Here is a 23,740-nt window from a genome sequence, read left to right on the forward strand (position 1 = left end):
AAATGTTTTTAGCTTACTCAAATCATTCCTGCTACCTGTTTGGTTGATGACAGTCTAGCTGATTTCACAGTACATGGTCCCCCTAAGGGGTTTTATCCACTCAAATGTCAAGAGAAAAGTCACTCAGGAGCTGTGTTATGAAAGTGGACATTTGCTATTGTCATTAACAAGGATTTTTTTTTTTACCCTCTTAACTGATGTGAAATGCAAACTTTTTTTTTTCTTTTGCTGCCCTCCTTTCGTTAAGCCACCTCAGCAACGCAACTGTCACCTTCCTTGTGTGTGTGTGTGTGTTTTTTAATATGAATGTGAAATTAGCGAGGATGCCCTTTCCCCTGGCGGACAGAATCCTCTGTTATTAAAAAGTAAAGCACTTTAATAATGAAAACTTTTTCCTCTTTTTCCTGTGTTTTAACTGTTTAAAATTAATGAGAAGGGCAGAATGGTTGTCAAAGCGATATTGAAAGCCGGGCAGCCAGGCCCGAATAAGCACAAAAATCCCTCTAGAGTGTTAGATAAACAGAGCTCCAGCCCGCTCCGATCTCTCTGTTGGTTATTGTATACACTCTGTAACAGCTCTCAGAATAGATCTGAGAGCCAGGGAGGCAGAGAGGTTTCAGAATTCCAATAAAGGCCTCAAATTAAAGACAGCCTGGTGCGAATTCCAGGAGAAAATTAAAGAGACCTCAAGCTTAAGTGACAGGTGACTTGCTTCTGTGTCACAACTGTCAGGGGATTTAGTGATAATATGGCAATATATTACAAAGGGCTTTTCTTATTCCCCCTTTAGGTTTCAAAATGAGGCATTTTTTTTTCCCAACCAAAAAAAAAAAAAAAAATACATATACACACATATATAATGTGTGTACAAGTGAAATAGGTAGAAAAAAGGCAATAAAACTAGGTTCACACGTTTGAAGTGAAGAGGTCAGTTTTACTGAAATAGAAGAAAAAGTTAATGGCAGAAAACATAATATACTCAGGAAAAAGCATGTCTTCCTCTCCCTACCCCCCACTTCCAGAAATACTTTATTTTAAAATTACCCCTCTTGAGAATGAAGGATTTTTCAGTTGTCTTCCGGGGAGGACAGTCTAAATTTAAACTGAAGACAGGGGCAGAGTCGTGCGCGCTGCACCATCTCAACCCCGACAGGTAAAACGCTCCCGTAATGAGAGCGGGTCAGACCCCGGAGGCGCACCCACCCCTCAAAGACACACAGGCCCGCTGCTGGTTAATGAAGCTAACCTGAACTAGCAGGCTGGGGCTAGTTTAGGAAAACACAGCTCCGACGGTCCATACTCAGGATTCCTTAGTCCGTAAAGCCCTCCTGATCCTGGAGAGAACAGCCCGTCCCAAGGACTGAGCACAAGGACTGAGCCAGGGGATTGCTGATCTCGTTTTAATACCTGACCTTGCATCTTGCACCGGCTTCTTGCTAAGGCCCGTTTACAGGCATACTTCATAGGGCAAAAGAACTCGTAGAAAAAGCACGTTTGGGTGTGCGCGTATTTTGAAGATGAAAATTTCATGTCTATCAAGAGGCAACATAGGAGTTGAAGATACTTGGGCTGGATTTTTGTTGTTGTTGTAAAAAGTTTCAGGTGGTAGCAGTGGTGGGGGAAGGTGCCTTTTCTTTCTTTCTTTTTTTTTTTGGAAGCACATCTTGACCAAGCTGCTAACTTCTAAAGTATTTTTAAACTAAACGGAAGGATTTTGTTTTAATCACTTTATTGCCAAGCTAAGTTTCACCCTCATGCTTCCCTAGAACCTTCTGAGTGCTTCCCAGTAAAGTTGAAAGATCAAATTTATTCTCTTTGTAGGTGGGTGAACATTCGCACACCTAGACGTAGCTATATATATTTTATATACCTAAATATGAAATATACATTTTACAGATGCTTCACTCACTCTCTTTCTGTTCACAGAAGCCCAAAAATGTATGTGCCAAAGGGACATTTACAATGGACTTCAACTGAGTGAGGAGAGGAGAAGGGAGGCCTTATAATGAGGTGTCGGGCTGTGTGTGTAAAGGCCTCGTTACTGAGCTCACACTTTTCTGTCCAGCACTGGTTTATGTGCGAGACACAACGGCTCACATGGAGAACAGCAACTAAAACACACCATGTTTCTTATAAGAAACCGAATTGAAAGCTGTATCCAGCATCTACTTTATTCTTTTTACTACTCATGCGGATCACACACATAAAACACTTTCAGGTTGTAGAGATGTGTGATAATTAGTAATAAAGGCAATTTCACTGAGTTTCCCTTTGGCCTTCGAATTGAAGTTAAATTTGGTTAAACAGGCCAGGTCTTCCTTGACGCGGCACCTGAGGCCTGTAAGATGATGAGTTTTCTAAGCTAACCTGTTATTTTGGGTCCGTGAAAGCCCAACCTTGTCGAGTGCTTTTTCTATTTAAAAGCAAAGTTCACCCCTCCTTAAAAATATAAGACATTTGTTTGCTGCCCTCCGTCAAGGCAGGAGCTCGGGGCTAGGAAGGACTGACCTGGCCCCGAAGCGTACAGAGCGCGCTCTGCCTCGTTTCGGGTCAACTTCACAGCAAACCTACAGTATGGGCGCTCTTGTCCTCCGTTCACAGACGGGAAAACCGAGGCCGGGGAGAAGAGAACCTGCCCAGGGGTGCAGAACCACCAGCCGTGAAGCAGGGTCTGGAGCCCAAGTCTGCCTGCCGTGGGGCCCCGGCTCCTACACGCAGTGTCCCCGAGCCTCCCCTTGAGCAAGGCTTCAAGGCTGGCCTCATGCCAAGGCAAGGGCTTCCGGAGAGGCGCTGAGGCACAGGGCCACCAGAGGGCGGGGGGTGGGAAATGGCCGTGACTTGCTCGGGGATGAGCAGAGGGCACTGCAGCTGCTTGGCTCCCTTCCCGGGGGGAATCCGCAGGAGAGACTCCGTCCACTGACCCACATGGCCATCAGTGTCCTGGACTGAACGAGGTGTGCTCGGTTCAGGGATAAACACCAACAACACAGTCCCAGAAACAGTGTAAGAGGAGATCAGACCAAACGTTTACTATCTTATTTTGTAACTTGACCGCTTGCTCTTATTTCTGGGCAGCAGGCAGATGCTAACACTCGACTGTGATACAGCAAACAGCACTGGGCTTTGTGTCACAGAGCCTGAACTTGAAATCCCACATCTGCTACTAACTGATGCTGATGATGGACGCCCTTCAGTACCTGTGTTGGGGTTTTCAGGTTATTTCTTACTCAGTCTTCCAATCTCCTTAACAAGGATACTAACACAATCTCAACTTTACATATGAAGAAACCAAGGCTTAGGAAGGTCCAGTCTTGCCCAACGCCACAGAGCTGGGAAATGAGATTAGGAATCGGCCCCTAAGGCCACGCCCTTAACCTCTCTGCTACACTGCCCGTGGTCCTGGGGCTGGAATGAAGTGTCTGAGGGAACATGGAAAAACCCTGCCTAGAGTCCGCAGTGGCTTCAGGAGAACAGACGTGTGCCAGGACCAATGAGTGTCTGTCTGGTGACTGGCTATTCCCTTGACAACAAGCTACTAACATGGGAGGTTCCAGAGTCCAGTGCAGCCTGGATAGTTTTCTAAGGAAACATCGCTTAAAACTTGTTGATCGACTCTTTCCTCGGTTTACAGGGGTGTTTGTCGTGGCACCGTTTGCTGGCCACGTGTCACCTCTGTGACGATGGCAGATATCACCTAACTGAACAGCAAGCCGGTTCCACGGCCATGGTTTTGTCAGGCCTCAGTTTCCACATCTAGGAAGTGGGACGAGAGCACCAACTTGGGGGGGCTGCTGGGGGTTATACGGGGCCAGGCACACGGAGAGCACAGGAGTCCTGGGCACAGGAACACGTGATTACAGTTTCCCTGCCTTTTCTTAGACACATTTCCTTAGGTTCCTTCTAGAACAAGAGGACTTAAGTCAGGGCCAGTCAAATCGGGTCTCAGCCTCAGGGACAGTATCAATCCAAATAAAGACACTTTGTGACGCAAAAAAGAAACTCCTAATTAAGCCTGATCTACTTGGTGCTGACTTTTCGGTCTATTCTCAGGCTTTAAAAAAACGTAAAATATTCAAATGATTAATATTTCATAGACAAAATTACACACAGCAACATGACACACACGGACCTGTGACATGGGGGTACAGGGCTGGAGTGGGAGTGGGGAACAGTCACCGCACAGGGGGAAAGCCCCTGCCGGAATGGGTGCTCAGGGTCCCCATGTGGAAGGAACTACATGGAGAACACAAATCGTTCTTACTGATCTCACTTTACTCGTCCTCTGTGCACGGCATGCACGCTGTCTGCATGGAGACAGAGATACCAGGTTCTTCCACGCGGTCTTGGGCGGATGCGCCAGTCAGCTGACCTTGCTGAGAGTCTGGACTGGGCCACCAGGGCTGAGCAGGTAACACTGCCTCCAAACTCACCGTGGGCCAGAACGAGCCCTCCTCGCTGGGAAGCCTGCTGCTGCCCCGCAAGCTTCCAGAATGGACGGTCGTCCATTAACAGGGGGAGACCAAAAAACACATCCAGAAGCAGGGAGGGAAAACACAATCAAGGTGTGGCCCCATGGCCCCTTAGGTTCACATTTGCTCGTCAGAGGAACTGACTGCCCCCTACACAAGACCCCCCACAACCCCCCAATCAAGAAAGGAGTCATGTGTGTTCGCAGCAAGTACAATGAATAATAAAACTCACCTGGCTTCTCCACCGGCTCCCTTTAAAACAATCATCCCTTGTCAGGACAGACAAAATATCTTCCATCTTTATCTCGGAAACGCTGTAAAAGGCAGGGCACATTAAGGTAAGCTTTCCAATCTTTTGGCAACCTCCGGAATCTTGATGCATAAAACTGGCCTATTCTCAAGCTACATAGATGTAAAATAGAAGCTACACCTTGATGGAAAGGAAGTAAGTTTCCTAAATCTTCAGGAGTTTGGAAGGCAGCGACCGCTGTGACTTGACAGGGACAGAAGAGTCATATTCCCAACACTCCTCTCTGGGGACTTTCAAATAAGTTACGTTTAAAATTTCCTTTATGGGCATCCCACCATTATTTTTTCATAAATCTCAAATTCTAAAAAGCAAGTCTGCTGATTAACATACTACCTTGACTTGACCAGATGAGAAAATAAAAAAACAATGCAGAGAGTCCCTTGAGTTTTATATTAAAAAAAAAAAAAGGCCAGGCAGGGGTGGGGGAGGGGCACGTCGCTAAAGGTCCTTAAGTGTTGGGGTCAACTCCTCAGGGAAGGCTAACAAGTGACCACGGCCCCAGAACTCTCTTCTCATTTACCCAGAAGGATGCCTACCCTCCTGCGTCTTAATTACAAAGGGGTAAGGAACAGAGGGCCTCTGATGGGTGCAGAGCTATGTGCAAACAGCTGAGATCAGATCTTGGGCCTCGCTGGTGAACGGAAGCCACCCTAAGCCACAAGAGGCCCAACCCTGCCCCGTGGTCCAGTGGGAAAGCCTCCGCTTCAGCCGGTCTGCGGGCCACAGCGTTCAAACGCGCACGCACAATCAAGTATTATACAGCCTAAGGAAGAAACGGGAGCCGCTGAAAACCTATTTCCCAGGGAGGGAAAAAAAAAAAATGGGGAGGAGGAGTTCTGGGGAGAAAAACAGATCATAAAAAGATAAATGACTTCCTTGTATGTTGTTTCTTTTTTTTTTTGTTTTAAATGTAACAGCAAATTAAAACATGAATGGCAACCTCTCAGGTGGGAGAAGACAATTCTCCCCCTTTCCCCCAAAGGTTACTCTGACAAAGCTATGAATGAAAATGTCACGTCTCTGACAGCGATTCACCTGAAATGTGTCACCGCTTCCCTGAACACCCCCAGCCCCCGCCCCTCCACTCTCTCTGGTGCTGCCAGCTCACAGCCCCACGGAGCCGTGAAATCCTCTAACGGCACGAGCCAGCCCAGGGAGGCAGAGCGCGTATCTCGAAGGTATGAGTTTGGGGGGGAAATGCGATTTCATGGAAAATGTATCTTTCATATGAGAGAGGACTGCTGTGGCCACTGAATTTGCCTCTTGTTGACGCCGCAGTCTGAAGGTGAACGCACAGCACAGTCCTCACTGCTTCTTTGTTTGACGGCCCTGCCTCCGCGCACCACTTGTTTCCTCGAGGAGGAAAGGAAAAGGAACAGAAGGGCCTGGGGTGAGGCCCTGAAGCAGGGAGAAAGAGCAAGAAGGCGGCCATTCGCAGTCAGGGATACAAAGAACGAAGGCCACCGTAGAGAGGCGTGTTTACCAGAAGGCGTGTCAGGGTGGACCCTCCAGCCAGGGCACCCCTCTGCCGTGGGTGTGTCCTGTGACGGCGCTGGGGGCCAGGCATCGCCACGTGAACGGCAGCGGAGAACGGACTGGAGTGATTTACAGTTTAAAAGGGCCTCCCTCCTGTTCTAAGAAACCAGGTTGCTTCTGAGGAACAAAGCAAATCTACTCTGCTGGTTTATGGTTCTATCGGCAGATGTGAACTGCCCCCCACCCCTTACTATGAAAAGATAGAGAAATAAATTCAGGGACCTGTCTTACGCCTGATCTAAGAAATACACAGTTTGCAATTTACATTTTGATAAGCCAGTGATGACTTTCATTAGAAACTCGTTTTAAAGGGAAGTGGAAATCAGCTAAGAGACTGGCAAGTACAAGGGAGTCGTCCAAAGGAGCAGAAACGAAGTCCTGCTTTCAGGCTGAGGTGGCAGCGGCCCAGGGCGCCCACCTCCTGCCCCGGCTGCTAAATCACACTGTCAGGGCGACGTCCGCAGCCATCGGCATCTGAAGGCAGGCAGCAACTGCTGTGATGGCCCTTGCTGCCGGGCGCCTCAGCCTGCCTTCCTGAATCTTCCCTGTAATTCATCAGCCATCGCAGCATCCTGCTGCCCACTCCCAGGTTCTCCCACACAATACCCGCACACACGTCTTCCTTCTCGTTCTGCTTTTGTTTTTTAATATTTAGCAGTGTAACTTCTGGTTCAACTCTGCTGCTTTCACGGCACGCTCTGTAATTAGTTCTTCGCAGGTATGATTTTTCAAATTAAGTCAAAAACGGCTTATACATACAGATACCCAACATGCATCTCTTCCTCAGACAGAATCTGGAAGCATCACCCACGGCTGCCACATCATAACTTGGATCTGACATTCTCGGGGGCTGGTTCTATCAGGCCCACAGAGCAGAGTCAGGCACAGACGCTTCCCTGGTGCACTGTCAGGGCAGAATCGGGCAAGGCCAGGGCCCCCCAGGACTCTTTCCCCCTCGAGTAGACGTTCTCTCCACAAGAGACCGAGATCTCTCCCTCGGGGTACTTCGGTCTTCATCCTTCCAAACTTCCCTTGCAAGTCCAAATACAAGTCCAAATCACTGGAACCTCAGAGCGGTCTCCTCGATGTGAGCAGAGGATGCTGGATTTCCCAGCAACGCCGCTGGCAGTTTTTCCAGATAAGGCCATCACAGAGAATGACTTTCCTTTTTATATCTTTAAAATACACATGGCTACTATTTTCCCCTTTTATTTATTTTTTGATGTTTGTTTATTCATTTTTGGGGGGGGGAGATGGAGAGAGAGGAGGGAGGGGCAGACAGAGAATCCCAACCAGGCACCGAGCCTGATGGGGGTGGGGGCTCAGTCTCACGAACTGAGATCATGCCTTGAGCCCAAACCGAGTCAGATGCTCAACCAGCTGAGCCACCCACGTGCTCCTCTTTCCCTTTGTAAATTTAGCTTACGTTGGACTCTCTCATAGCAATCGGCCTGAACGCATGAATGAAGGAAACCCGAGAGCAGACACAGGCAGGGGCATCTGTACGGGGGACTCTGGCCTGGACAGTCATCGGACTTCAGGACTGTCAGCGCTCACTTTTCTGAGCTTACAGAGTCAAAGTGCACGAGCAGGGAGAACACCCGGGAGCTGCGTCAGGAAGGAGCGGACAACGTGGACTTGGAGTTCTAGAACAGGAGGTGGGGGAGAAGCGGCCCGGGGCGAGAGGCCGCCGAGGTGCAGGGACCACGTGCCCTCCCGAGGACGACAGGGCACAGCTCTCAGCACACTCTCCAGAGCCCTACAAGCTCCCGTGCTAGCGGAACACCGTGGCAGCGCCGTGACAGGCCCCCAGCCTGTGGGGACGGGTAAGAGACGACAGGAGAAGGCGTTACGTCCGTGGGTTTTCATCCAACCGCCGCCTCCCCCCTCCCCCCCGCTTCCAGGGCACAGCTGCCCACTGGCGAGCCAGCCCAGGACCAGGACCAGAAAGCGCCCCCGGAGAAGGGCCGGCCGGCACAAAGCCCCAGGGCACTCAGAATCCAGCCCAGGAGGAAGTTCTTGGTGAAAAGTGACTGACCAACTGACAAACAGAATTCCTCCTTACAAGGAAGATCAAATATGCAGCCTTCCTGAAACAAATAAAATCCACTCTTTCAGTGGCTGAATTGTTTTAGGAAGAGATATTAAACGAAAGGAAAACGCAAGCCAGCATCAGTCTGGCCCACTCGAAAGCACCGCCAGGCTCCTGTCTCCCCAGCACTCAAGGCACAGTTCCTGAGGACGCCCCAGCCCCCAGATGTTCCATGAGCAGGCCCAAGACTGCGGGGTGCTACCAGCTCTGCCCGGGGTGCAGGGAGGGAGGGGGTGAGGGAGAGGAAGGAGCGGGAGGGAGGAAAAGGGGGGGAGAGAGGGAAAGGGGGAGGGAGCAAGGGCTCTGCAGCTGGGGACGGCCCCAGGCGGCTCTCCGAGGCGCTGGCCTGTACTCGGTCCCCACGCCAGGCCGCAGGCCGCCCGTCGGGGAGCCGCAGCGCCGGTGCAGAGCGCAAGGACTCCGCCGGCTGTACATGAGACAGCGTGGCCGTCTTGCCTCACAAGCACCGGAGGCGCCAGCTCCGAGCAGCAGCGGTGGGGCGGCCATCGGGGCTCCCGTGCGCGGCACGAACCGTGCCCCACCCTCCCGGGCACATGCGCACGACTCTCCCCGCGCCTCCCGAGCCACTCTCCGCATCTCGGTGCCACGTGTGAGCAGAGGAAAGTCCCGAGAGCAGACCAGTGTGGAAACCGCACGCCACAGCGGCCTGTGATCGGCGCCGGAGGCCGCCCAGAGGGTGTCTCCCCGGCTCCAGACCCTGTTCTCCACCTTGGCTGTGCTCGTCTCTCTGGAGCAGGGTCTGGGTCTGCTGGGGGCCCCGACGGGTGGCGACACGGCAGCTGCGAGGCTGCGCGGGCACCTCAGCTGCCCCCCACCCCCGATGTCCTGCCTGGGCGTAAATCCCCGGTGGTGGGGGGCTGTGTGAGGAGTCACGAGTATCCTTTTGTTTCAAAGACAAATAATCTTTAAAGGCACCGAACGTTGCGCCAAAATAAAACCCGAACGAAGCGGGTCCTCGGGACGCCGGCTGGGAGGACTGTGTGCACCAACTGTGCGTAAAAGAACAGGGAACACGGACCTCGATCTTAAAGGAAAACCAAGTGCAACAGATCGCTCTGTGACTTCGTGTGGCAACGCAGTGGAAACTGTCATGTGCTGACGGCGTGAAGGGCTCAGTGTTTGCCACTGGCTATTCTGGGACCCACTTAGAGATCACAAGGGTTAATGGCTCTTCATCAGCTTACAAGGCCCATCCACTGTAGAAAGTGACAGAAAGTTAATTAGGTGAGATCAGCCGAAACCGCGTGCAGGTTTCTGACTCACTTGATTTTGTGAGAAGCCAACGAGCTGACATATCCTGCCTCCGAAGGAGCCAAGATGAGCAGGCTGCTCCCGTGGCAGCCAATCCGGGCGGTTCTCCCGATTCGGTGGATGTATTCGGCAGGCGAAGACGGAGCGCTGTACTAAAAAGGGCAACAAAAATGAAGGCATTCACAGATCAAGGCATTGCCATTAATGGAAGTGCAATACCCCTCACCTGCCTCCAGGTATCCCAAGAATTAAGTCCCGGTGCTATGGTTACCCTCACGCAACCCCAAGGAGAGCCGCTCAAGCCCGAAAGCCCTGCCTTCGTTGGAAATAACGAGGCTCTGATGCGCAAGCGTGAACAGCGGCCAAGTTCCCGATGAGCCAGCGCCTCCCCGTCCCCGTATCTCCACTATAATTTTACTTCTCCACAGGTCTCTTCACTCTCCTATCTGCATCCTTCCACCGAGTGACCGTGCAAGGTGAACATGGAGGCGGGTGGGGGCGCATTCCGTAGGATGCCCGAGTGACCTTGGCCAGCAGACGCCACAGAGGACTGGACAGGGTCAGGGGAAGGGGCTGCCTGTCCTGATCAGAGCTCAGCTCTGCTGCTGGGCCCTCGGGAGCCGGGAGGTGGGCTCCCCTCTGGCAGGACTCACTTCTGCTACCGGGGACAGCAGTTCTGACCTGGGGGGCGGTGGGGGACAGACTGTAACTCAGCAGAGCGCATTATGCACAGCACTTCATATTCCCTATGGCAGTAACTTCGTTATCACGAACAGGAACTGACCACATATGCATTCTTGTTTTTCTCTTTGCCGCTACCCGAATCAAAGATCAGAGACCCAAAATGGACAGAATATGTGAGGAGGTCTGGCATATGAAAATAATCAACCTCACAATATAGAAAACCTCTAAACAATCATTGTTATGCGTCTGCCCCATCCCCCACATGAAAGTTTCCCTGCCTTTTCTTCTTTACTTGGCTGTGTGGCCAACAGGCAAGAAAACACAAGGCCTCTAGTCGAAAAGTGGTCTGCAGCGGGCAGATCACATTTCCTAGCCAGTGACAGGCATGCAATTCCACTAACAAGTGAATAAACCATGACTCACGTAAATGGGGCACGTGTCCCCAGGCCCCCACACGGAAGGGCTTGAAAATACCACTCTGCAGACTAACAAGAAGAAAAAACAAAACTGAAAGCACTAGACTCTAGGGCTAACACGTGTGCCCTCTGGCAAAGCGTCGAAGGCTAGAGGTGTGTGTAAGGTGCTGTCAGGACCTAATTGCCCCCTGCAGGTCAATGCACACGGACACGGCTCTCAGGGCGGCTGAGCATCTCCTTCCGGACACAATGAGGTCTCCCAAGGGCCCGGGCAATTCCTGCCATTTTCAGATTGCTGAAAGTTCGTGTGTGACACGCGTCAGTCTGGGAGTAGGGGAGTTTGCACCTCCCTCCGGCGACTGCTCAGTCTGGCTGTTTCGCTGCAACGGCCGGGTGGGCTGGGGTAAGGGAAGATACGGGAAAACTGGGCAGGTCACTAGTTGCTGCCTGGTTACTGAGGCAACACCCAAGAGGCTAATAATAATTATTCCACTTAAAGCCAACTCATCTACTCAACAATTGTTTATTCCTGCCTCGAGCCCACACCTTAACTAAAAAATTACCTGAACAATCCACGTGACTTGAGGGAGATCCAAACCCCGAGCTGCAACATCCTTTAAAACAGAAGAGAATATGGCTTACGACTGAGTTTCAGAGCCTTTTCAGAGCCATGGATCCCTCCACCTGATAATCTAATGCAAGCTATGAGGGCTCACCACCCTCCAGCGTGCACAGGCGTGCGCACATGCGTGCTTGCACACACACACACCTGCACACAACTTCAGGGACCCAATGAAGTCCATCTTTGGTTAAAAATTCTAACTTGGGCGGGGGGAGCGCTGGGTGGCTCAGTCAGTTAAACATCCGACTTCTGCTCAGGTCGTGATCTCACAGCTTGTGAATTCAAGTCCTGCGTCGGGCTCCGTGCTGACAGCTCAGAGCCTGGAGCCTGCTTCGGATTCTGTGTCTCCCTCTCTCTCTGCCTCTCCCCCCTCAGGCTCCCCCACTTGCTCTCCATGTGTCTCTCTCTCTCAAAAATAAATAAATGTTGGGGCGCCTGGGTGGCTTAGTCAGTTAAGCGTCCGGCTTTCACTTAGGTCATGATCTCGCGGTTCGTGGGTTCGGGCCCCGCGTCGGGCTCTGTGCTGACTGCCAGCTCAGAGCCTGGAGCCTGTTTCAGAGTCTGTCACTCCCTCTCTCTCTGACCCTCCCCTGCTCATGCTGTCTCTCTCTCTCTCTCTCCTAGAAATAAATAAAAAACATTAAAAAAATAAATAAATAAATAAATAAATGTTAAAAAGAATTTTGAAAAATTCTAACGCAGGGTAAGTTCCACAGAACGCGCTGATGAGGCGATCACAAACATTCACCTCCTAGAAGAACATGAACTGCAGGTCTGCCCAAGAACTTAAGCCTTCATCAGCACGTCATGTGAGAATTCTGCGAACTTCGAGCATGTTTTATTACTCCTACATCTTACCAGAACCACTCTCTGACAGACGAATGCATTCATGGGTTATCATGCCCACCCCTCAGCCCTGAGCAGCGCCCAGCAGCGCCACGGCTCTGAGGCACGTCCGGAAGGCCACCCCCAAGTGCACCCTTGTGGAGGCGAGCTGCAGAGTATTTACTGAGGACTCGTCGGCCTCACCGAGCAGTAACTATCAAGTCACGTCCCACCGCTTCTGACACTTAATTACAACCCCAGCCAAAGACTTCACTGGACGTGAGAACTGTAAAAGCAAAGGAGATGTATTTTCTTCTTTTCTTTTCAGCTGGCTGCCACCCAAAAGGCAAAGGCTCTCTGCTCTCCAGGGTCTGGCCATCCTGGCAGGGGGAAAAGAATGGTGCCTTTCAGTGTTTAGGGAGAAGCCTGCACTGGGCACTCATCTCCGAGCACCGCCGTCACGACAAGAACCGCCCCAGTCGTCATCTGCTGAGCGCTTACCACGCGCCAGACTGTGTGCAGCTTTTCACCTACGTCCTCCTGAGCGATCGTCAAAACAACTATTACTCCCATTTGAGGGACAGAAAACCAAGGTTCAGAAAGATTAAGTAACTTGTCCACAGACACGCAGCTGAGAGGTGGAGGCAGCCCTCGAATCGTGAGTCCACCTTACTTTCCCAAGGCCGTAGCCTACCGTCCCACCACCAAAAAGACGCCACGGCCCTTGTAAGCTGCTGGCAGAAATGCAAAGTAGTACAAAGCCCTGGAGTAGGAAACGTGGTAAAATCCAGCAAAATTACATAGGCCCAGATGCAACGTCACTTCCTGAAACCCATCCCCAAGACACACTGGCAAAAATCCGACACGTCACCTGCACAAAGCTACTTGTTTCGGCGGTACCTGTAGCGGGCCTGGACCACTGCGCGTCCAGCAGACCAGCTGACTGAAACACGGCAGCGCCTGCCCTCCGCGGCAGAGTGCGGCACAGCCGGCACAGGGTGGAGATGGCGAGGTGCTGGCATGGAGAGTCTCACGGCCTGCTCCGGGGGTGTGGGGCGGCGTGTGTGTGAGATGACGGAAATACAAATATGTCTGCTTGTACTTCAAAAAGAAATAATGGAGCACAAAAACCCCAAAGCTTACAAAAACAGTTCACCGGAAGGGGAAGGGGCCGGGGGCCGCGGACAGGGGCAGAAGCTGGACTTCCTTTAATGGACTTGTACGATTTTGACAATGTAACGTTTTGATATAATTAGAAAGATGATGAGCTGTCAAGAAACAGAAGTATGGGTGGCGCCTGGGTAGCTCAGTCGGTTGGGCGGCCGACTTCAGCTCAGGTCATGATCTTGAAGTTCATGGGTTCGAGCCCCACGTCAGGCTCCGGCTGACAGCCAGCTCAGAGCCTGGAGCCTGTTTCGGATTCTGTGTCTCGCTCTATCTCTGACCCTCCCCTGATCACATTGTCTCTCTCTCTCTCTCTCAGAAATAAAAAAAAACATTAAAAAATCATACTCCATAAAAAAAAAAAAAAAGAAACAGAAGTATGGGTATCGCCTATGATGTATTCTTGCCAAAAACACACCCAACTCTGACCAGGTGTGCTGCTCCCAGCTCCTAGGTTACAGGAAATCCGGGGGAGGGAAGAGCACGGTGGCCAGGGGTTCGGGGCACAAGAAGCCACATTCCACAGGTGGTGCATTCTAAAGCACCAAGTCTAGTTTCTTCCAGAAAAAAATCCAAGGGCAAAAAAAGGTGGGTACCAAAAACAAGGCATTAAGTGGGCAGATGGGTAAACAGAGAGATGAACCGAGAGACCAACCGGGAGCCCACACCTGGAAGGTGGCTCAGCAGAACGACCAACTGTGGTTATGTTCGGGGAGACGGATTTGAGTGATTTTTACGTTTCCTTTTGCATTTTCCTGTGTCCCTTGCTTTGTCGTTCTTTTAGCAACAAATGCATAACATTTCCCACCGAAATGTTTATTTAGAAAAATTCAAACCAGGGGCACCTGGGTGGCTCAGTAAATTGAGCGTCCAACTTCGGCTCAGGTCATGATCTCACGGTTCATGGGTTCGAGTCCCGCGTCGGGCTCTGTGCTGACAGCTCTAGAGCCTGGAGCCTGTCTTCGGATTAGGTGTCTCCCTCTCTCTCTGACCCTCCCCTGCTCATGCTGTCTCTCTCAAAAAGAAATAAAAACGTTAAAAAAAAATTTTGTTTAAAAAGAAAGAAAAATTCAAACCAAGGAGCACTCGCACATCCTTCATCCAGATTCATCAACTGCTAATCTTTGGCGCATGTGCTTTCCCTTTCTCTCTCTACACACACATTTTTCGAAGCTATCTGAAAGTTGCAAATACCACGACATTTTATCCCTAAATACTTTAGTATGTACCTAAGTAAAAAGGCATTCCTCTACACAATCACAATACCGTTATCATACCCAAATAATGTAGTATTGAATAACTTTACTTCCTGATAATCATTTCGTATTCAAATTTCTCCAACTGCACCTAAGATTGACTTTTATAGTTGTTTTTCTTTCCCAACCCAGGAACTGACTCACAGATCACGCTTTCTATTTTTACTACATCCCTCTAGACTTCCTTAATCTAGAATGATATCCCTGCCCGTAATATTTACTTATTTAGCTTTTTGATAACTCAACTTTGAAGAAGGCCAGGAGTCCCGAAGTACCTCCCAGAGTCTGTATTGTCTAACTGTGTCCTCAAGGGAAGGTCCGGGTGGAGCTTTCTGGCAGAGAGACCTAAGGGTGGTGTGTACTTCCCAGCAGCTGACACCCGGAGACACCCGAGGGCGCTCTGTCCTGCACGGGTGGCGCTGTGCTCCGTCCCCTGAGGAAGTGGCATCCACCACACAGCTCTCTCCACCTGAAGGTACCTCTCTCCTTTGTAGCTACTCGGTAAACCGGGGAGGGAACTTCGAGACGGTCTCCTAATCCTTTTGCCCAAAGGCTTCGGCATCTGTCGATGCTTCTTGTGGTGCCTCGCTGTCCCCCGGTGGCTGCAGAAGGATGGCTTCTGTCGTTCCCTTCTTCCACTTGACAGTTGCCATTTTTCTGTAAAGAACAGTCCGCCTTCCTTTCCCCTTAAGTATCACTAAAGATTTACATACGTAAGGCTCTTCTGGAAAGCAGTAATCCTATGCAAAGTTTCTGTAAGAAGCACGCTGGAACAGCCATTCCCTATGTCGCCCAGGGTCAGAGGCAGGGGCCAAGGAAGAGCCTGTCCCACCATCCTCTGAGCCACCTGCAAGGACCATGGAGGGCGGTCAGGATTTGGCTGCCTTCACTCTGATCACACCTGGGCTTGCCGCTTTCCTTGGAGTGGTGGCTAGGCTGCGTTTATTAGGTGTCAAGCAGAAGTTAATGTACTAAAAGTGTGTCAACCACCCACTAAGTGTTTGCAGACAGCTCCCACTGCCCTGAAAACTGAAGGCTGATGTTCCTGAGCTGATGCCTTTGAGAACACAATTTAGAGAGTTCTCTATCTTAAAGGGGAGCAGGCACTGCTTTCTACACTAACCACAGTTGATGTCTTTAGAAAAACTGACGGGTTCTTAAATCTGCTAAGCTCTTGTTAAGAAATGATTTATTTTATTTAAGTGCTCTGCACTGGGAGATGCATGTAGACAATGGCTGTCTGAGCTTTACAGACAGGCTTTGTAAAAAATGTGATGCTCGCCGGTTTAGTAAATTCAACCAAGAAACACAGATGAAACTCTAAAATAGGAGATGACGTTCGTGGAAGTCACTGCACAAACACGGCGAAACGGAGAGGAAGAGCGCCAGTAGCCTTCCCGGGACCGTTCAGGGTTCTATTTCCTGCTCGGGGGGCCGGCCGAGACACCATCTTCCCGTCTCCCACTACTACATGTCCTGGGGAGGGGGGCCCTCCCCGCCCCCCCGCCTATTCCAGCACGTCCTCCTCCTTATCCTCAGCCTGGGCTACCACAGGGAACGGGACAAAGGCACAACCTTCGTGGCCTAGAAACAGACAGAGCTAGACTCCACCGTCACTGCAGCAGCCACACCACCGGGCAAGTCAGTGCAGCTCGCCGACCCTCAGTTTACCCACCTATCCGATGGCCATAAGACCCACCCTACGGATCTCATCTCACGAGGTTGCTGAGGGATCGAACGGGACCGTGTTTGTGCAAGTGTGTTGAGAATAACAAATCCACACATTTCATTCCATGACGAAGTAGGAACCGGGCACAGTGGCCGTTAGGCAGTGATCCTTGTGCCCACGCACCCGACCCGGGCAGAGGACCGACCGCAGAGAAGCCGGGGTCTGTGCCATCCTCCAGAATGGCGTCAGCCAGCGGTACCAGATCAACGGGAAACTGCCCTACCCAAGTCTCAGCCAAGGCTTCGGTTCTCTGCCCCTCTTAGAACTTAGACCCAGCCCAACCGTATTCCTTTAAGCTAATTAGGGCAAAAGGATTGCTAAAGTCAGTTCTGAAAGACACTCAACGGTGAGGCCGAGAAGGCCCGGGGCCTGACAATGGGCTGCCTCCCCGAGACCAAGGAGTACAGATGGAAGGCAGCTTGCTCAGGTGCCAGCCTGTCAGTTGGATTAAAATGACTCATTTATTTACCCAAGAACCTCACAAAGTGCTTTTACTAACAGGGAGAGGGGGCCTGCCGGCTCTCAGAGCAAGGGACGCAGCAAATTCGCCTCTGCCGCCTTCCCGGCCTGCCAAAAGTCATTATTGCCGTGTGTGGAAAGCCATCAGCGGGGTACAGGCCCCCGTTGTCCGGGTGACAGATTGGGCTGCGTAATCAGAGGAGGAAGGAGAGAGTGCAGAAGCTGTCAGAGGCGGGCGAGCTTGGCTGGAGCCGCCAAAAAACTGGCAACATGAGTTAGCGTAACCGAGTAAACAGCCGACCATCTCCAAATGATCTTGCCATTAACACGAATGAAATAAAGTGGAAAAGCTAAACTTTACCTGAAAAGCACGCCCCAGAGAGAACCAAGAAAGTCGACATTTATTGTCGGTGGTGAAGTGACTCTCCAGGCCTCATCTCCCGGCCTCCTTTGTCTCCCAGCCTCCTGGCACAGTGGAAATTCCCCAGGAAGAATGGAAATTAAGAACCGCACAGACGTAACGGCGAGCTTCAAGNGGGGGGTGGTAGAAGGTGGAGGAAAGCAGCACAGGTTCAGGTGTCTTCTGAAGGCAGGCACGTGCCGGACAACCACGATCTAGTCCAACGGAGAACGAGGCAGCAGACCACACGGGGCTGGGGATGCCTCCCTGCGCCAGGGAGAAGGTGACTATGCTCCCTTTATCCACGGACGGCCAGGGAGGGCCACAGGTACGACGAAAAGCCCAGTGTGGGCCTTAAAACCGGAGGCAGCTCAGGAATATCATTTCCCCGTCGCTCAAGGGTACTTCCCTTTACCGGCCAATCAACCTAACAATGGTGCTGAAACCACCTTCCCCATCTCTGGCTTACGGGGAGGAGTTCTGCACCGCAAGCAGGAGGAAATATTCTGTAGATTATCTAACATCTCCTATCTGATCCCTTTGATTTCTTAATTCCATTTGGGAAAGTGGGCTTTTGAACTTTCAACCAGCTCCTTTCTATAATCCCTACTCCCTTAACATGACCTACTTCTCCGGAGGACACAAATTACATTCTGAATGAGTAAGGACCCCACTCTCACAAACTGGGCTCCCCTGCCCCAACTACCCTTTCGCTTCTGCCTACGTTTTGTGTCCCCATGGTCTCCCTCATTGGTTGATGACCTACAGTACACAAAGCCAGGTACCAGGTCCCGAAAGGCTGTTAGGAAATTAGAAAGGTCCTTGCTTTCAGATATTTATAATTAAGATGAAAGAAAACACACACACACACACACACGTCCTGAACTGTTTCTAATAATTAAAAAAAAAAAAAAACAAGGAGGAAAATGGATTGAGAGGTGGGAGTCTAAAGCAGTAAATAGCATAATTGTGAGTTTCTGAGTGGTTACAACACAGTTCCCAACTTTTCATACAGATATTCAGTCTTCTGGGCTCGTTAAAAGATCTTGGGATGATAAATCAAAATGGCAAAAGATACGATGGGGGAGGGGCCTCCCCCCGCAACAATTCACAACACGATTCCTCTTTATCAAAAGCAGCCAGTTCTCCATCTGCCATGTCCTGACGTGGCCCCTGCTCCCATTAACACGAAGGAGGCTCCTGGAGAGCACGAGGAGGGCCTGGCAAGCAACAGGCTGCTTAGACGGACGCCGAGTGACAGCCTCTCCCCGAGCCAGCCGTGATCTACGGCAGCAGGCCCCGTGTGCCTGCGGCCCCCGCGCACCAGAAGCTTCAGGCCGGAGCACACAGATACACAGAGGTGGGAGGAAGTATGAGAGGGCGGAAGAGCCCGTCACCTGGGACTGTGTGCTCGCTCCCTGGCTTCCAAAGGGCGGGAAATGAGCCCCCACCCGGCTCCTCCGCAGTAATCTTCACTGCAGAATAAAGACAAGACCGGGCGATCAGCACACTGGAAGTTTCCCTGACAAGCAGACAAGCACACACCAAGAAACTTCAGCGAAATCAGACTGTGCACAAGAGAGAGTCAGCTCCCCACATGGCACCTGGGCGGCGGGGGACACAGGGGTGGGGGTGCCGTGCTCGGCCCAGTCAGTGGCGCTCTCTGGGTGGCTGACCTCACTGCAGGCAGCAGCCAGACAAAACAAGAGACTTCGTCATAGGCTTCTGACCCCACTGAGAATTACCCTTTAAAGAAAATGATCTTTACTTGCACGTAAACCTACAAAAGAAACCAAGGCCGAAACCAACCAAAACACTGAACTTCAAATACCTGGAGCTTTCTTTGAGACCCAGAGCTCACCCACATCTGTAAGAAACACCAGGAGACTGGAAGATTCTCCACCAGGGACAAACCCGACATCTTAAGGGTCAAAGATGAAAACCTTTTGTTCTTATCTCAACTCAAACTCCAACACAAAGGCTCCTGCTGTCTTGTTTCAGCACAGACAGCGTGTAGCGCTCACCCCCGGGTGCCCCACGGATCTGAGAAAGTGCACTTATTCCCAACGAGCAAGGCTACTAACCTCAGCCTCTCCCAGTCTTCAGAAAAAGGCAGACATTGATGTCTCTCACCAGTGTGTTTCTTGGGCCCCAAACATCCACCCATTCGATCCACAAACCCCGAGTGCCTATGGCACACCTGCCCTGTGCCGGCCACCAGCACGGGACTGCACACCAAACCCAGTCCACCTCTAGGGGCTTGTGCTCGGGGCCGCGGGGGCGGGGGAAACACCTAGACCAGGTGTGGTGGGTGCTGTAAAGAAAAGCGGGGTGCACTGGGAGGGCCCCGGGAGTTCACTTCCCTGAAAACCTGAAATGGAAGCAGCGACCCAAGTAGGGCTAGTGCTAGTCAGGGCAGGTGCTGCAGGTACAACGGGCCCAAGGCCAGGCAAGGAGGACCAACACATTCAGGGAACTGAGGCAGGAGCCTACCTGGCCGAGGCCAGGAGCAAGGGGGAAAGCGGAGGCCGAGGGGACAGAAGAGGTCAGCTTCCGGAGGGTACTGCTGGACACGGAAAGGACTTCCGACAAATTTCTTTCCCAAGTAGATCATCTGGGCTCGTCCTCACTTCAGCGCTGGCGTTTAGACACAGGTGAGAGCAAACGCGGCATGTGATTCACGGGCGGGCGCCACAAAGGGCAGGGCCGCCTGGTCACACTCGGAGGCAAGCGTGCCAGTAGTGACCGTGCCCGGATCCCGACGCCCGGGTCCTGGAACCACCGTCTGCCCCACCTCGTGTGCGAACTGGCACACGGTGATAAACGGGTGACGGGGTGGCCGCCTCCAAACAAAGCTGCACTCACCCATAAACCCTGAATTTAGAAAGAAAACAACATCTCGTCACCTTCAAAACGGAATGCAGTGCAAGAGTTCCTTCAAAAGTAACCGCGTTAAAAAGTGAGGCCCAGACAGGTATTCAAACAGCTCACAGTTTCTGTCCTGCCCGGGTGCTGCCCACCGGGTCACCCAGTTAGCAGTGCAACGTCACCACTGCACACAAGGGGACTTCCCAGGTGAGCTGCGGATTAAGTCACACCATCCAGGAGGGCACAAGGAGAGAAGGGGCTTTAACCATGGTGGTGCCGTAAAGCCCCAGAGAGGCGGGCACGGGAGGTGTGGGTTTTCAATCTCCGAAGAGCTTGAGACCCGTCATAAAGGTCGGTTCTGCACCAGGGTGGGGTGGGGGGAACCGCCGAGGGCCAGGGCCGAATGACCTGGCCCCAAAACTGCAGGGCAAATGACAGTTTTAGACAAGAGCAAAGGAAATCCGTCCACACGCATCTATCTTCCCTTTAAAAAAGGCTCGCGCAGAGGCAAGTGGGGCGACTGTTGCGAAAAGACTTTCTCAGCTCTAATTACTCCCGATAGCTGTAATTTACACATTTTGGTGGACAGAAATCGCCAAGATTCACACATTTTCAGACCAACAGCTGCCACTATTAGTGAGCAAATCGGCAAGACGTCTGCATGGTGGCGGCCGGTGTCTGTGGCACGGCCAGGGGACAACCAGAAGTGCGAGGCGACCGGCCACACCAAGGGGGCCCTGCTGGCTCTGCTCTCCGTGGGGCTGGCCGCGGGGCCGACTGTCGGGAGGCGAGAACCCGTAACCGCCGGTCTGGAAGCTCTCGGTCCTCGCGTGGGGCACACGACAGTACGTACCGTGCAGAGAAGGACGCCGGTCTTGGAACGTGAGAATTCCTGAAACACTGCCGTTCTTTCCTGCAGAAACAAGGGAAAACAGGCCTCACAACTCAGGTCAGTCCCAGCCGGCAGGCTCAGGTTCCCATAACGCCTTCTTCCCAGGGCTCTGTCTCTAGACAGGGGCGGAGGGGCTTTACCAACAAAGAGACGTCAGTTCTGCACACCCTCTCATCAGACCCTTCCCTACAGGACTAGATTCTCAGACTATTCGAGGGCGGCCATCTCAGTGCTGGGCCAGGGTGGGCACAGCCCTCAGGACAGCCAATACCAAGAGCGGGCAAGGCCAAAGGCCACAAGTCACTGTACTCCGGGTTCCCAGCTCAGAATTTATTCTAAGCACATGGTCGAGAGGCATAAAGAACCACCATCTTTCCTACAGGGCAATTTTCTTAAAAACTAATTTTAAAGAACATTTAAAAATTATAAAAACCACATATGTCATCTACCGAATATTATATATCTTTTATAAAAATTTTTTTAAAATCTCTACTCTGAGAGAGCAAGCGAGCGAGCACCAGCTGCCGTCTCCCTCTCTCTCTGCCCTGCCCCTGTCTCAAAAATAAACGTTAAAAATAAAATGTTAAAAAACAAAACAAAACAAACCCCGGCACTTGTCTCTCATGCTCATAAACGTGGTCAGGGTCACATCAACTACCAGGGAGACCAGACTAAGGTCATGGGGAGCCACGGCCAGGGTGACCAGCCAGGCAGATGTGAGTGTGGCAATGCTCAGCGTGGATGAGACGCTTGGCCAGTTAACACGAAACAGAGAGACACTCCTCCCCACCTTCTACCCGTGTCATGAGAGGGCTGGGAAGGCTAAACACTTAACTAGAAGAGACACATGCTACACTTTTCTAACGGAAAGAGAGACCACAGTGGTGATGACGCACCCACGTTTACGGAGCACTCACGTACCGGGCCCCGTGCTCGGCACGGCATCTGCGAGAACTGAGGGGCTCGCCACACCAACCCCATGAAGTAGGTACTGCTATCACCTCCATTTTAGCAACGTGTTAACTGGGGCACAGAGAGGTGACACGGCAAGTAAAGGCAGAGCCAGGACCAGCGTGCAAGCGGCGGGCCCAGAGCACACAGCTGCGAGCATCCTACAGGACCAGCGCCCTCAGAAGGTGAGCCGATCGGACTGAAATCGTTTAACTATAGAGCCTTTTGCACGATCGATTCAAATCCCTCGATCCACCCAGCTCCTCCAACGTCCTCACGCCCGCCTGGCAGAAGGCCTCTGGTGAAGGAGACCGAGGGTGAGGAAACTAAGCTTTATCAAAAAAAAAAAACAAAAAACAAAAAAAACCCCACCAAAACCCGAACACTATAAATGGCATTAAGTTATGAAATCTACAAAGTCTACTGCATCAGGGACCCTGAAGTTCGTAAAATTCACAAGGGCTGGACTATTCAGGAAATTCTATCTAGTCCTGTGGGGAGTAAGATGCTGTGTCCTTGAGTGCGCTCACTTTTCTGAGCCTCCATACCCTTAATTATTAAAAGGACAAAAGCGAGCACGAGAAGGGGGCTGGACCTGATGCCTTTAATGCCTCCTTCAGCTCTCAAGCAGCTTTTTCAAAAGCTGGTTCTAGTCAGGTCTTGCGCTGATTCCTGGTTGTCCTTCCCTCGCCCTGACTGCTTCTAGCGCCCGGTCACCTGCCTCTAGGACAAGATGGCTCCCACTCGCGGGGCCCGCTCGCCCGCCTTCCACGCCAGTGCGCTCCTCACTCGGCTCTCCACCCACCGCCTGAACGGAATGAGGGCTGCGCAGCTCAGAACCCAAGATCGGGGAGACGTTATTCTCTCCGTCCCGACCGGCAGTATTACTCAGAGCCGAGACAACTGAGACCCTGAAGCCCCTCTCCCATCCACGGTGTTAAGAGCGAAAGCGCTGCATCTTGTTGACAATGACAGCAGTCGCGCTCAGCAGTACCATATGGGATCCACAATTTAGCTCCATTAATGCTCTTAATTTGAAGACATCAAGCCCTAATTACACACTGGGTACTAAAAAGGCAAAACCCCTCCCTGGTGCCAGCTACTTAGTGGTACTCTGTTGCCTTAACAGCTGGCGGAGGCAGGCGCAGGCCAAGCCGGCCCGCGAGCTCTCTCAGGTGGAAGAGGGCAGCTCGCGGAGCAAGAACACCCGGGAACAAAAGACGCCCTTGCCCACGCCGACGCGGCGGCACACTCTGTCTCTGGTTCCAGCGGGTCGCCCGCCCAGGGCTCATCCCCTCGGAGCCTGGCGGGGTCTGGGGCGGAAGCCAGTGCCGACCCCGGAGGCCACGTTCATGGTCGGCAGCTTCGGGCCCGCTCCCGGGGACGGGCGAGGAGCTCACCTCCTGCTCCATGTCGCCGTGCAGCCGCAGGAATTTGAGTCGCGCGGAGGCAGATGGTGGCTGCCCCGCCGCCGGGGCCCCCGAGCAGCCTGGCAGGGTCTGGAGGAAGAGGTGGTAGTGGAACTCCACCAGCTCACGGCTCGAGAAAAAGACGATCATCTTCTGGTCTTTCTCAAACTACATGGGCACAGGGCGGGAAAGAACCACCATATGTTTTTAAAATTAGGTTGACACTAAGCTGAGTATTTCTCTAAAATACATAGTCATGCTAGCCCGGATTTGGAAACCCAGGTGACAGACAGCTTTGAAGTATTAAAAAAAAATAAACAACACTGATAGGACCCGCTACAAAGAGTAGATGAAAGGAAAATGACACAGCTACAACTTTCTGAGAA

General features: G+C 51.8%; 1 protein-coding gene across 1 annotated transcript in view; it reads right to left on the bottom strand.

The window, feature by feature from the left end:
- DDX31 (DEAD-box helicase 31) overlaps positions 1-23,740 on the bottom strand; it is a 63,174-nt gene that overhangs the window by 23,932 nt on the left and 15,502 nt on the right. Inside the window, exons 13-17 of the mRNA XM_077768477.1 lie at positions 23,346-23,522; positions 20,956-21,015; positions 11,343-11,393; positions 9,692-9,831; positions 4,702-4,783 (exon numbers count right to left, since the gene is read on the bottom strand). Coding sequence (XP_077624603.1) covers positions 4,702-4,783; positions 9,692-9,831; positions 11,343-11,393; positions 20,956-21,015; positions 23,346-23,522 — 510 coding nt within the window. The remainder of the gene's footprint in view (positions 1-4,701; positions 4,784-9,691; positions 9,832-11,342; positions 11,394-20,955; positions 21,016-23,345; positions 23,523-23,740) is intronic.

This window comes from Crocuta crocuta, unplaced genomic scaffold (assembly GCF_008692635.1).
Source record: "Crocuta crocuta isolate KB4526 unplaced genomic scaffold, BGI_CrCroc_1.0 scaffold35, whole genome shotgun sequence".
Classification (NCBI taxonomy): domain Eukaryota; kingdom Metazoa; phylum Chordata; class Mammalia; order Carnivora; family Hyaenidae; genus Crocuta; species Crocuta crocuta.